Below are 14,493 nucleotides of genomic sequence, written 5' to 3'. Positions count from 1 at the left end.
ACATTGTGCTGGGACCTATACCCTACCAGATTGTGGTTCTGCCTTTTGACCTTACATCTACATCTCAGATTTTCATCAAGGTGCTGGTCCTGCTGAGATCTTGTTGTTGTAGAACTTCTTGCACAACAATGTGGCTTGCACCGATTGTTTCCTCGACAGGAGATTATCAGTGAGGCAATGTGGTTTTAACTGCCCAGATATTACAGTGGCTTGGATGAATCCTGAACTTTAACAAGTCATCAATGGAATGGACTATCATCGAGTGCAGCCACACTATCGTGCCCTAAAATGGCTTAAGAGGGGACACGCCCTATTAGGTGCCATACACCCCTGGGGTGTACCTCCCTCCCCCATAACCCCATTTTATGGGGATGTGTAGTATTTGAATACTTCAAAGGGTCAGCAACCAATTGATTGGTTATAACTGTTTATTGTTCTTAAACCCTTCATTTACTGCTTGTTTAGATGTACATCTCTGTGAGACTGAAAAACTGTCACTCACTTGTAATCGTACCTTACACTGTTAGTCCATTCTGTGTCAATTTTTTATTGAACAATCAGTAGGTGGTATTCACTTGTGCTCAGTGACTGGCTGAACAGGTGGTCTTATCTTGCAAGGAATCTTTCCTTGTTTTGCATAAGGACAAGGTGGAGTTAAAGCCAAAGCCTTCCTTCCTGCCTAAGCATATTGTTTTTTTCATCCCTCTGCCTGGCTTCAACTAACCAAAAGGAAAGTTTTCTCCATTGTCTGGATGTAGTTTGGGCTGTGAGTCTATCACTCAGTCACAGCTTCTTTCAGAAAGACTTTCCTTTTTTGTTATCCCAGATGTCTCTGTATAGGTGCACCAGTCCACATTCCACCTTCTCTAGGTGACTAAGACAGATCATCATCCCAAGGGTCATCATCGCCTCAAGGCCCAGGTTCTACCCCCTCCTGTTAAGACGCATTCTGCTACATTTGTGATAGTTGCTTGATGCCCAAAGAAGCAGTTTCCCAGATTTGCAAGACTGCCATCTGGTCTTCTGTTTATACATTCGCTGCAGGTGGAAGTTGTGGCTTCATCTGGTGCTTAGCTTAGGACATAAGGTCTTTTAGGTTGCTGTATGAGCTGCAGGCAGTCCCCAATTTTTGTTGCTTCCTTGAACCTATTAGATTTTGTGTACTGTGTTGCCCACCCTTAGGTTGGACTGTTTGTGTTTTTTATTTAAAAAATGTTACTTCTTACAATTTTTTTTTTTTTTTTTTTTTTTTACAGTCATTTCATTTTTTTTGTGGGGGGTTTGGTGAGATATCAGAGGTCTAAACAGACCCCCTGATCTCTTTTTTTTGAGACCGAGAAAGTAACTGAAGATAGTCCCTTTTCATTGTATCACTTTACTTGAATGTATGAGAATCTGTATAGAGATTCCATTCATTCAGAAAATGACAGTCTGATACATTGTAATACTAGTGGTGTATATATATATATATATATATATATATATATATATATATACAATATAATAACTGCCAGTGAGCACATAGCAGTGATGAGTAGTGATCGCTGCACGTGCTCTCTCTTCTATAGGGGGGAGTTTAGTAAACACATGTTTACTAAAGCCCCCCCAAGCCCCAACTTCAGACCCGCCCTCACCGCTATAACAACCCCCCCCCCCACGCTGCTCACTGGCAGTTATCTCCAGCCTGACAGATCACGAAGACGCAGGCTGGGGGAAGGGAAGGAGAGATGCCGCTCAGAGCGGCCATGGAATGGGGGGTTCGGGGGCAGTTGGGGGGGGGGGTGATCTGACTGGCAGGGGGACACATCTGTGAAGGGGATAGGAGAAGAGAGTGGGGGGGGAGTTGTAGATGAAAGGGGGTGGTGGAGGTGGAGAGGCAAGGGAAAGGGAGGCGGTAGCATGGGTGGGGCGGTCACATTAGTTGTTAATAACTCTGATCAACGGGTTGTAATCTGCTGATCAGAGTTATAGAATTGTTTAGCAGAGTCTGCTGAACATTTCTGATATAAGCTTATGGTCATTGAAGTGACCATAAGCTTATAAGAGAGGGAGAAATGAGGTCCGTACGCCGTACTGACTTGGCCACCTGTGGGCACTTCTGTACGTCCGGACCTGGCAGTGAAAGGGTTAAAAGAAAGCCTACAGTCCCTGCAGTCAAACATTGTGAAGATTGGCTGATGTTTTGGGGATGCTTTGCTGCTTCAGGCATTGGATGTCTTGACCGTGTCCATGGCATTATGAAATCTGAAGACTACCAAAGAATTCTGGAGTGCAATGTAGGGCCCAGTGTCAGAAAGTTGGGACTCCATCAGAGGTCATGGGTCTTACAGCAGGACAATGCCCGAAAGCACACGTCAAAAAGCACCAAGAAAAGGTTTAACCTTTGGAGAGATCTCAAAACGGCAGTTAGGAAATGGAATCCTTAGACACTGAGAGACCTGTAGCAGTTGGCGAATCAAGAATGGACCCAAATTCCAGTAGAGAGGTGTAAGAAACTCACTGATTACAGGAAGCGGTTGATCTCTGTTATTTTTTTCCAAGGGGTGCCAATAATTTTGTCCAGTTCATTTTTGAAGTTTTGCGTGGAATGTGTCAGATTGGCTTTTTGTTTCTATACTTTTTTTGTGTCATACCAATACAAACAGAATGCCAAAACATTTGCAATTGCAACAATATTTCGGGCGACGTGGTTTTTATTTGACAGAAATGCAGGAGTGCCAATATTTTTAGCCATTACTGTATCTGCGAATAAATACTGTACATTCCCCTGAAGTAAGACAAAAGAAAATATACTTTAGCATTTTTTTTTTCGTTTGTTTGTGGGCAGGTAGGGATCTTGTATCCCTGATTTTTACTGGTTCAAAAACAGTCTAGGGAAAATATAACATAGTTACAATTGACTTGGAAATGCGAAAATTCAAATGTATTTTTTTTTTTTTTGTTTAATCTCCTATCAAGTTGTTGCATCTTCTGCTAGCTATTCTTTATGCACCCTACCCTGAAATTCTATTTTATTGTTTTAGTGGTACAAAATATATTTTCTTATATGGATGGTTAAGTTATCACCACACAAGTATTCAGACTTTCCTGTATATTTTTGTTTACAGTATAGGGATTTTAGCATTCTTTCACATTATATCATAGATTTGGTGGTACTGCTACAATGTTGTTCCCTCCAAAAAAACTGGTTGTCAGTGTTGGGCCTACTTGCAGTCATTTAATTATTTGCACTGATAATAAATGATCAATTACAGCAATTTGCCATTGAAGCCTATTACTACCATAGTTTCTCTGACAAGTCCGTTGCATGGTAAACACTAGATGGCAATATGTACTTTGCACTCTCTTTGTCATTTCTACATTTCTGTCAGCTCCTACTTCTGTTAAGGGTCTCATGGTGCTTTATGGCACTTTAGATTAACTATACTTATTATCAGATAAAAATTACCCATTTGTGAAGCTTCTAGTATACTTATGTTTCAAAATCTGTTGGTTTGTTAACATCTGTATTGATATGCATCCTACATGCAGATACTATAATTTTTAATTTACAGGTTAACCAAATGGTTATCCCCTGAAAGGGCTAAAATATGGATATACAGTGTCTCACAAGTGAGTATACCCCTCACATTTTTGTAAATATTTTCTTATATCTTTTCATGTGATAAAATTGAAGAAATGGCACTTTGCTACAATATAAAGTAGTGAATGTACAGCTTGTATAACAGTGTAAACAAAAGTGAGTAACCCCCTAAGTGAAAATGCCAATATTGGGCCAAATTAGGCATTTTCCCTCCCAGTGTCATGTGACTCGTTAGTGTTACAAGGTCTCAGGTGTGATTGGGGAGCAGATGTGTTAAATTTGGTATTATCACTCTCAATCTCTTATACTGGTCACTGGAAGTTCAGCATGGCACCTCATGGCAAAAAAACTCTGAGTATCTGGAAAAAAAAATTGCTGCTCTACATAAAGATGACCTAAGCTATAGGAAGATTGCCAAGACCCGGAAACTGAGCTGCAGCATGGTGGCCAAGACAATACAGCGGTTTATTAGGACAGGTTCCACTTAGAACAAGCCTTTGGAGGTGTGTTTGGGGTTGTTATGTTGGAATACTGCCCTGCAGCCTAGTCTCCCAATGGAAGGGATCATGCTCTGCTTCAGTATGTCACATGTTGGCATTCATGGTTCCATCAATTAACTGTAGCTCCCCAGTGGCGGCATCACTCATGCAGCCCCGGACCATGACACTCCCACCACCATGCTTGACTGTAGGCAAGACACACTTGTCTTTGTACTCTTCATCTGGTTGCTGCCACACATGCTTGACACCATCTGAACCAAATATGTTTATCTTGGTCTGATCAGACCACAGGACATGGTTCCACTAATCCATGTCCTTCGTCTGCTTCAGCAAACTGTTTGCAGGCTTTCTTGTGCATCATCTTTAGAGAAGAGGCTTCCTTCTGGAATGACGGCCATGCAGACCAATTTGATGCAGTGTGCGGCGTATGGTCTGAGCACTGACAGGCTGGCCCCCACCCCTTTAATCCCTGCAGCAACGCTGGCAGCACTCATACGTCTATTTCCCAAAGACAACCTCTGGATATGATGCTGAGCACATGCACTCAACCTCTTTGGTCGACCATGACGAGGCCTGTTCTGAGTGGAGCCTGTCCTGTTAAACCGCTGTATGGTCTTGGTCACCGTGCTGCAGCTCGGTTTCAGGGTCTTGGCAATCTTCTTATAACCTAGGCCATCTTTATGTAGAGCAACAATTCTTTTTTCAGAACCTCAGAGAGTTCTTTGCCATGAGGTGCCATGTTGAACTTCCAGTGACCAGTATGGGAGGATAAGAGCGATAACACCAAATTTAACACACCTGCTCCCCATTCACACCTGAGACCTTGTAACACTGAGTCCCATGACACCGGGGAGGGAAAATTGCTAATTGGACCCAATTTGGACATTTTTCTTTAGGGGTTTACTCTTTTGTTGCCAGCAGTTTAGACATTAATGGCTGTGTGTTGCGTTATTTTGAGGGGACAGCAAATTGACACTGTTATACAAGTTGTACACTCACTACTTTACATTGTAGCAAAGTGTCATATCTTCAGTGTTGTCACATGAAAAAATATAATAAAATATTTACAAAAATGTGAGGGGTGTACTCACTTTTGTGAGATGCTGTATATCCTTTAAGTTGGTAAAAATGGAGTGTGTACATCTATGCTATGGTGAGGGAATTCACTGCAAATTGGTGTTTCTCTTTACCTCTTGTTGGTCAAGGGTTTAAAACCTCTTTTAGATTAATGAACATAGATCTGGTTCGGAGTGTATCTTTATTTTTTTCTGGTAAAAATTAGGTCCTTTGGGAGATGCAAAGGTCCCCCTTTCTATCAATCAACCAAATAATTTAGTTTATATCTAAATTCTAAAACCATGAATGCAATTTATGGCACAAATATGTCTTGACAAAGTTTCACCATAGGAATGTTAAGTGGTAAATGATGCCCCAAGGCAAGTTGAGAGTGGAAATATTCATATTTACGGTCTGTTTTCACAGAAACCAATTTTATCTTTTTTTTTTTGTTTTTTATTTATACAGATCAAGGCTGTTCTTTTACAGATAACAATAATATAAGCTCAGAAGACCTTCATTTTGCTGCTGGAGAAGATGGTGGAAGGTGAAATAATATATTAGATTTTTATATACTGTGTAATATTTGTGTTGCAGTGTACTGTGCATTCCTACATATGAGATTGATGTGATGGAGTTAAGTGCATATCATTAAACAATTAAGAACCTGGTGCCGTGGGATAGTACTGGAATGTGAGAAATATGGTGTTAACTGTATCTAGGCACTGATTCTTTCATTGGGATTTGCACAAAATACAAAATTTGAGGCAGAGGGGAACAACCTTCCCAATATGCAGAATGTAGTAAAAGATATACTAATGTTGCAGCTGTGTCTAAGGGCAGTGTTACTAACAGACTGGCTCCCTAACCTGCAAATAAATACAAAACTGGATAAGGTGATATAGTGAAGGAGCACCTATATTACAATCAAGCAACATTATTTATTCAAAAATAGATATTAGACTATACCTCCCAGTCAAAGCAATTTCCGCAGTGTGATAAATTCAAACAACATTGTCCTAAAAACCAAAAGCAGCTAAAACCATGCTGTGCAACGTATCTTAGAATATCCATTCTCCGCCTATCACTTTGACTTGATTACTAAAAAGGTGTTGGTGAATGCAGGTATTTTATATAACATGAAACCATTCAAATTTAGCTGCAAGACCATAGGTAAATGCTCTATCAGTAATGGACAGGGATAAAGTCAATGCAGTTCATGCAGTGGTGGTTATCACAGTAAAAACCTATAGTTGCCATCAAATTGGCTCTTTAGATAATATGCAACATGTACACCTATGATGAAACTGAATGATTATGGTCAATTAGGTGATATGCCTACATTCTCCGCTGTGACACATACAACCCTTAAGCAACAGTCTTGCCAAATGCAAGGTAGCGAGCACTCCCTTATAGGCAGAAAAAGTTTGGCGGATTGCTCAACAAAATGCAGAGTTACTTTACTGATCCTGGAGAAGTGTATATTAGTTCACCTTTCAAGAAATAATTCAATAATAGATGCACATTTAATGTGGTGGAAGACGGTACTTGCAGTTTTTTCACTCACAGGTCTCTGTGACTGAATGACAAGGCCATGTGAGAGAAGCCTAACACAGCCGTGCTGTTTTTGAAAATTGACACGGAGTGGGAAGCACTGGCAGTGGGATGCAGGTGCATAGGAGCATGTTACATGCTATTCCCTAAATATGGGTGTAACATTCTCCTTAGGGCCCTTTCACACTGGGGCGGGGGTGGTGTCGGCGGTAAAGCGCCGCTATTGTAAGCGGCGCTTTATCGTCGGTATGCGGCCGCTAGCGGGGCAGTTTTACCCCCGCTAGCGACCGAGAAAGGGTTAAAAACCACCGCAAAGCTCCTCTGCAGAGGCGCTTTGCCGGCGGTATAGCCGCGCTGTCCCATTGATTTCAGTGGGCAGGAGCTCGCTCCTTCACCGTTCCAAAGATGCTGCTAGCAGGACTTTTTTTCCCGTCCTGCTAGCGCACCGCTGCACACTGGAGTCAAAGCAGCAGCACTTTCGGGTCGGTTTGCAGGCGCTATTATTAGCGCAATAGCGCCTGCAAACCGCCCCAGTGTGAAAGGGCCCTTTCACACTGGGGCGGTTTGCAGGCGCTATTGCGCTAATAATAGCGCCTGCAAACTGACCCGAAACAGCCGCTGCTTTGATTCCAGTGTGAAAGCCCTGAGGGCTTTCACACTGGAGCAGTGCGCTAGCAGGACGGGAAAAAAAGTCCTGCTAGCAGCATCTTCGGAGCGTTGAAGGAGCGGCGTGTATACTGCGACTTCACCGCTCCTGCCCATTGAAATCAATGGGACAGCGCGGCTATACCGCCGGCAAAGCCACTTTGCGGTGGTTTTTAACCCTTTCTCGGCCACTAGCGGGGGGTAAGACCGCCCCGCTAGCGGCCGAATACCGACGGCAAAGTGCAGATTACAATAGTGGCGCTTTACCGTCGAAGCCACCCCCCCGCCCCAGTGTGAAAGGGCCCTAAGGTGAACTTGGCCTTTAACTTGTTCAGACATGAAACACTAATTTGCTGCAGGTGCTGTCCAAGACCTTTTAGAGTTGACTATCGGGCAGGAACCAGGCAGGTGACCGTAAGTAGGACAAAGAAGCATTAGGATTATAGGTTTTTGTTGGCCATTTAGGGGGGTAAATGCTTTGCAAGTGTATGTCTGTCAAGAAAAACTAGCATGGAAAAAAAACTGTCTAAAAATGGCACAATTATGTAGAAAGTTGCAAACAAATTGTATGTTCTAAAACACATCTGGAAAACAAAACGGCACTATCGAGAAAAAAGCATCTATGATGAAATGGTTGCTTTTGCAGGCCTATTGTGTGAGTGGAACAAGGACTGCCAATGCTGTTGTGCTTCTGGAAAAAAAATAGTTGCCAGACTGTTATGCTGATTTCAGTACTTTCACTTAATCCATGCAGATTCAGAAATTTAGAGATCACTATCTGCATGTTTTTTTTGAGTCGGGAAGAACTTCTTCAGACCCTTGTGGTCTGTTGCAGTTCATTATTGAACATTTGTTCTTTTTTGTGCATTCCGATAAGACAACCAATGGGCTTCCAATTCATGGAAGCAAACTAGAAACCAAAGCAGCAAACAGTTAAGTGTTACAATCAGAAACTAGTATCTGTTAGGGGAGAGGTTAGCAGTGTCCAATTCCATGTTGCTGTCATGACAGGACACAGGAAGTGAGGGGAATTCTGACAATGGGGACATTTAGATGACAACTATTTTAAGGCAAGATTTCCCTCACTTTGCAAATATTTCCTCTTACGTCCTTTTGTGTCTCTGGAAATTAGGGATTTCTCCCCCAATGGACACTGAAACCAACAGAAAAAAACTTGACAGGGTCCCTGCTCTATCCAAAGCTAAAGTTTAAATTTTGTTATTACATACACATTCTCGGTCCACTCCCGTGGCTTTAGAACAAGCAAGTTCTGTTTTAAATTAAGTTTTGCATTGTTTATCCACTTCAGCCCCGGAAGAATTTACCCCCTTCCTGACCAGTGCGTTTTTTGCGATTCGGCACTGCGTCGCTTTAACTGACAATTGCGGGGTCGTGCGACGTGGCTCCCGAACAAAATTGACATCCTTTTTTTTACCACAAATAGAGCTTTCTTTTGGTGGTACTTTATCACCTCTGCGGTTTTTATTTTTTGCGCTATAAACAAAAAAATAGCGACAATTTTGAATAAAACGCATTATTTTTTACTTTTTGCTATAATATCCCCAAAAAATATTTTAAAAAACATTTTTTTCTCCTCAGTTTAGGCCGATACATATTCTTCTACATATTTTTGGTAGAAAAAAAATCGCAGTAAGCGTTTGATTGGTTTGCGCAAAAGTTATAGCGTTTACAAAATAGGGGATAGTTTTATGGCATTTTTATTATTGTTTTTTTTTAATGGCGGCAATCAGCGATTTTTATCATGACTGTAACATTATGGCGGACACATTGGACATTTTTGACACATTTTTGGGACCATTATCATTTATACAGCAATCAGTGCTATACATTTCTATATTAATATTGAGGTAACCATGACATCCATACCTCTCAGTAATATAACTTTCATATAACCGGCAATAAGGCACTGTACTGTAATGTAAAGTGGATAGCGAAGAAAAAGCAAAGAATAAGAAAATAGAAGAGAAAGTGGGTATGGGGGGGGGGGGTAAGGGAAGATATCCAGCCATATTAGGATTCAACCTTCTAAATCTATCTACTTTATTCTACTGCCCCTGTTGGGACATAATTTCTGCGTATGCTGTTGAAAACTTAAAGGTGAACCAACAGGACCATATTTTATTTGCTAAATCAGATTTGTTTCTCAATGTGAGCGTGCTGCTTTCCATATGGTAGATACGATCTACCTCTATGAGCCATTGGCGTAACGTAGGGATTTTTTGTTGTTTGCAGAATTTTGGGATAAGCAACTTAGCTGCGTTTAGGAGGTGAGGTTTGATAGACTTTTTATATGACCCTATTGGTTCATCTGTACAGTGAAAAAGTATTACCCATGGGTCAGGAGAAACTTTACTACCCTGTATTTCCTTAATCCAATGTAAGACAGTGGGCCAATATGGTCTAATAAGGGGGCACAGCCACCAAACGTGAGCATGAGTCCCTCGTTCTCCGCATCCCCTCCAGCAAAACTCCGATTTGGATGGAAAAGTTTTATGGAGCACCACAGGAGTATAGTGCCACCTTTGTAGTTAGCTTCAGCTGCTTTCGAGGATATGGATGAGGTATGTGATAATTGAAGTATTGTGGTACGTTGACAGTCTGATAGTGAACTTTGGAGCTCCTGCTCCCATTTAGTAATAAATGGTTGTTGCCATACAGGAGGCAAAGACAACAGAGCTTGATAAAAGTATGAAACGGGTTTATCAGGTGGTAGTTCCCCTTTAAGCAGACTCTCTATTGGATTCAGCTCTGTTTCAGATCGCAGGGGCTGCGGAAGGGATTTAACAAATTGCGAGAGTTGATGATATGTCCACTGGTCCATAAATGAAATCGGAGTCGTAGTTATTAGTCTGGATATAGAGAGGATACCTGTGCCTGTGATCACTTGGTGTAGCAAAAGAGGAGTATCCGATATCCAGTTGCTGAATCTCGGGTCCATGTTCCCTGGTGGGAAGTAATCATGACCAGTTAATATCATAAGCGGAGAGTTGTATTGCCACTTTTGTGTTTTACAGAGCGAATCCCATGCTGCTAGGGACGATTTGGTGAGTGGCGATGTTGTGTGAGGTAATGTGCGGAATCTGTTAGGTATCCAAATTAAAGGAAACAGGTCCACGCCACTTAGTTCCATTTCCAGCTGTACCCATAGTTTGGAATTCTTATGGTATTTCCAATCAGATATCCGGTTTAGTATAATTGCAAGATAATAGCGTTTAAAGTCCGGTATCGCTAAACCTCCTTCATGCTTTGGCTTAATTAGATACTTATAAGCAAGTCTAGGTCATTTACGGTTCCAAATATATTTGCATATTATAGATTGTACTAATTTAAAAAAGCCAGGGGGGATCTTGTAGGGGATCATTTGGAACATGAAGAGCAGTCTGGGCAACACGTTCATTTTTACAATGCTAATTCGGCCCAGCCACAAGTGAGCCATCTGGGTCCACTTTTGTAGATCTGTTTTAATTGAGTTTAATAAAGGTATATAATTCCTACGAAACAAAGAGGTTGGGTTAGGTGTAAGATATATTCCTAAATATTTTAATGAGTGAGGTTGCCAACTGAAGGGAAAAGATGTTTTCAGTAACGCGGTTGTGCTATGGGGGATCGATATATTTAAGATTTCCGATTTAGCAAGATTAATTTTAAAATTAGAAAGGGTTCCAAATTTAGTAAAGGCTGACATGAGGTTGGGGAGGGTAATGAGAGGTTGTTGAACGTAAAATAAGATGCCGTCTGCGTACGCCGCATATTTGTGTTCCGTCGTGCCTGTTTTAATACCGTGAATATTGGGATCGTTACGTACCGTCGCTAAAAAGGGTTCTAAAGAAAGGGCGAAGAGGATTAGTAAGAGGGAACAACCAAGTCGGGTGCCATTATACAGGGAGAAAGGTTCACTCAATTTACCATTAATCCTCAGTTGCGCAGAGGGTGACTGATATAACGCTTAAATTCTTGTTAGCATATTTGGTCCCAATCCCAGATGTGACAACGTTGACATCAGGTACTCCCAGTCCACCCTATCAAACGCTTTTTCAGCATCCATAGATAATAGAAGGGTGGGCTGGGAGCACTGTCTTTTATATATGAAATCAGGGATAGTGTTCTGAGAGAGTTGTCTCAAGCCTCCCTTCCTGGGATAAATCCCGTTTGATCTTTAGTAATCCATTGAGGGAGTAAGGGTAATAATCTGATCACGATCGCTTTAGCATACATTTTAGCATCTAGATTCAGCAATGAAATTGGGCGATAGCTACCGCAAAGGCTTGGATCTTTTCCTGGTTTGGGAAGTATTGTGATGTGGGCATGGAGAGTCTCCGGGCGAAAGGCCCCCCCCCCGCGCGGAGATCGAGTCGGCATATGATGTTAGATATGGAAGCAGAGTATCGGCAAATGTACGGTAATAATTGACCATGAAACCGTCCGGGCCTGGCGCTTTGCCTGTAGCCATGGATTTAAGTGCCTTTTAAAACTCCCCCTCCAGGGCCTCTATCACCGAAGCGGAAAGCTTAGGTAATTTAGCCTGTGTAAGGTAGTTTTGAATAAGCGTTTCCCTCGACTCTCCATTTGTAATGCCCTTGCCAACATTTTAAAGTTATTGATAAAAGGAGCGAAATTCTTTTGCGATTTCATTTGTTTTATACAAAACTCTGGATTTCTGAATGCTTGCTAATTTTTACTAAATCATTTTCATAATCAAATTGTTTAATATAAGCTTTGTCAAAGGTAAAGTAATTTTATCAACAATATTAGTTTTTTTTTTTTTGTCTAATATTGGTGAGGTATCCATACATTGCATATGATGGCTCATACTGGAAGGTTAACCTATTTAGACATAGATTTATGAGCATTTAAGCCAGCCGAGGAATTTCCCTGGAGACCTGCCATTCTTTATAGTGCTAAAAAAACAATGAAGAAGAGTATTGGCGGGCACCGCTGTTCAGCTTATGAGCCTTCCTTGTCCCCTTTACAGGAAGGACGTAAATTGGAGCTGACAGGCATGATACACTGGTAATGAGTAGGATCAGCATTTAGTAAGAAAATGGTCATGGTGTTTTTGCATGGATTCGAGCTGAAGTCATCTGCTTTTATGATGACATTTATTGGTGTTTTTTTCTTTTTGGCCCAGGTAATTTGGTGGACGGACCTAACACTTCACGCTCACTGAGGACTTCAGACTGAACACTAGACTACTTAAAAGATATCTCCTATGTAGGATGCATATTTACTGTTATTTAAGTTGCCTACAGCAGTATGACAAGCAACGCTACACATGAGGCCTTCATAAATCACATCAAAGAAGCACCTGAATAACCCCTTTCATCCTAAACATGCAGTAAATTTGAATGAACAAATAAAACTCTCTTGTAATTAGCACAGTGCAGAAATAGGGAAAAATAAATGATGTACATCTGTAAAAGAGAGTATCCGTCTTCATCAGCCTGAAATAAAAAGGGGCAATTAATTCCCTTTATGGCTCTACATATGGTGTGCTGATCCGTGGTCAACCATTAAATGTTTGTACAACCCTAAAGGACCATAGTTTTAGCTGGAAGTTGATGATCTGACCTACCCAATGGTTTATCTGTAATGGACTACACTAACCAGATCTGTCACCAGAGTTCCCAACTCTACAATTACCACTATCTTGGTCCCTTTCTCTTTTCATGCTTTTACTTTTGTGAAGTAGATAAGATAAGAAAGTTATATTTTTGAGAGGGCTGTGGCAGTGTTCATAATATGAGTAAAAAAAGCAGATATCTTCTCAATGGAGTCCCAATGACATGTGAGGAACATACAGATGATTCAGCACATCAACATCTACACCATCACCTTACATTGTAATAGGTATTTACCAGTTCCAGACAATAATCAGTCATCTGGAGCTCACAGCAGGTCATACAAGCTGCTATGTTACTCAGAATGAGCTGGACAATGGCTCTAAATGAGTTAGAAATTTGTATTCACAAGTCAAGCTTCACGCGTTCTTCTCTGATATCTGGTTGCTATGTGCAGCTGCTCCATTTTTCTCAAGATCCCCTAGCAACTCAATATAAGATGGAGTCGCCTATAAAAAATTAATACTGATGTACTACTTCATTCATTAGTCTGTTTAAGAGCTACAGCAACTGCTGTTGCCATCCAACATTTCTTTGTTTATTGGATAGTGTGAGCCCTGCTGGAAGCTGTGGTTTCTCTTGACATCACTACAGGACAAAGTAAGGACATTGCAGGTGGTCAGACACAAGCTATCCAATGGGGGAATTGGCACTGTTCACAAATCAGATGATTATTAAATATCTCACCATGAGAAAATGTATGTGCAACAAGGTGTATCATCAATCTTGGTGAAAAACCTGTGAAAAAACTAAAAAAACGAATTAAAATGTGTGTGTCATATAAATTAATAAGTGCACAAATCACCACAAAAGATGTAAAGTAAAATAAAAGCTAATATGGGTGTAGCTGAAACAACATAAATCACACTGATAAAGATATGACACCTAAAAACAGCAGAAAAAGAAAAAACTTTCTGATTGTTGGAACAATCCAAAAAGTGATCCAAAAAATAATAAATATATACCAAAAATGAATAAATTCTATGGTGAAAATTAATGTGATAATCTTCCGTGCAACCAAATACTCCAAAAAAATATATTGTGCAAGTCCAAAAATTGTCCTATGTATGAAAAAAACCCCTGTGAACAAATGGTGTATGGTCCCAGCTAGGTTTGCTGTAGCAAAGCCAATGGCCGCAACAATAGCGTGGTAGCGGCGTGCGTTCCACGGCCTGTCTACCAAAAACCAGAAGTTTCCACACAATCTAGCTCTAGCTTCTGATTGTGGATACATCCGGTTTTTGGTAGACAGGCCGTGGAACGCACGCCGCTACCACGCTATTGTTGCGGCCATTGGCTTGTAGCCAGCCGGCGGAGCACTGCCAGCTCCCATTTTTATTCTAATTCATTTTATTTGTAATCTGTATTGGTTGAATAAAAAATTTTTTGGATTTACGCTATGAGGCTCCTCTCTTCTCCATATATATGGACACCTCCCGGTGGATACTATTAAAAAGACAGCGGTGACACAGGTGGGAAGGAGTCGGTGAGGGGGACATCGATCGTTCAGGAATCC

The 14,493-nt window shown here is 41.1% G+C and overlaps 1 protein-coding gene across 2 annotated transcripts in view; it reads left to right on the top strand.

Moving 5' to 3' along the window:
- The window catches only part of TRIM37 (tripartite motif containing 37), a 291,747-nt gene extending 277,674 nt beyond the window's left edge, over positions 1-14,073 (top strand). For both annotated transcript variants that reach the window (XM_073615167.1, XM_073615166.1), the window contains exons 24-25: positions 5,608-5,686; positions 12,488-14,073. In XM_073615167.1, the coding sequence (XP_073471268.1) occupies positions 5,608-5,686; positions 12,488-12,491 (83 nt within the window). In that variant the 3' untranslated portion in view covers positions 12,492-14,073. The remainder of the gene's footprint in view (positions 1-5,607; positions 5,687-12,487) is intronic.
- The last annotated feature ends 420 nt before the right edge of the window (positions 14,074-14,493 follow it).

The sequence above is a fragment of the Aquarana catesbeiana genome, linkage group LG02, assembly GCF_042186555.1.
Source record: "Aquarana catesbeiana isolate 2022-GZ linkage group LG02, ASM4218655v1, whole genome shotgun sequence".
NCBI lineage: Eukaryota > Metazoa > Chordata > Amphibia > Anura > Ranidae > Aquarana > Aquarana catesbeiana.
Note: the sequence above shows the minus strand (reverse complement) of the source record. Positions and strands in the feature narration are given on the sequence as shown.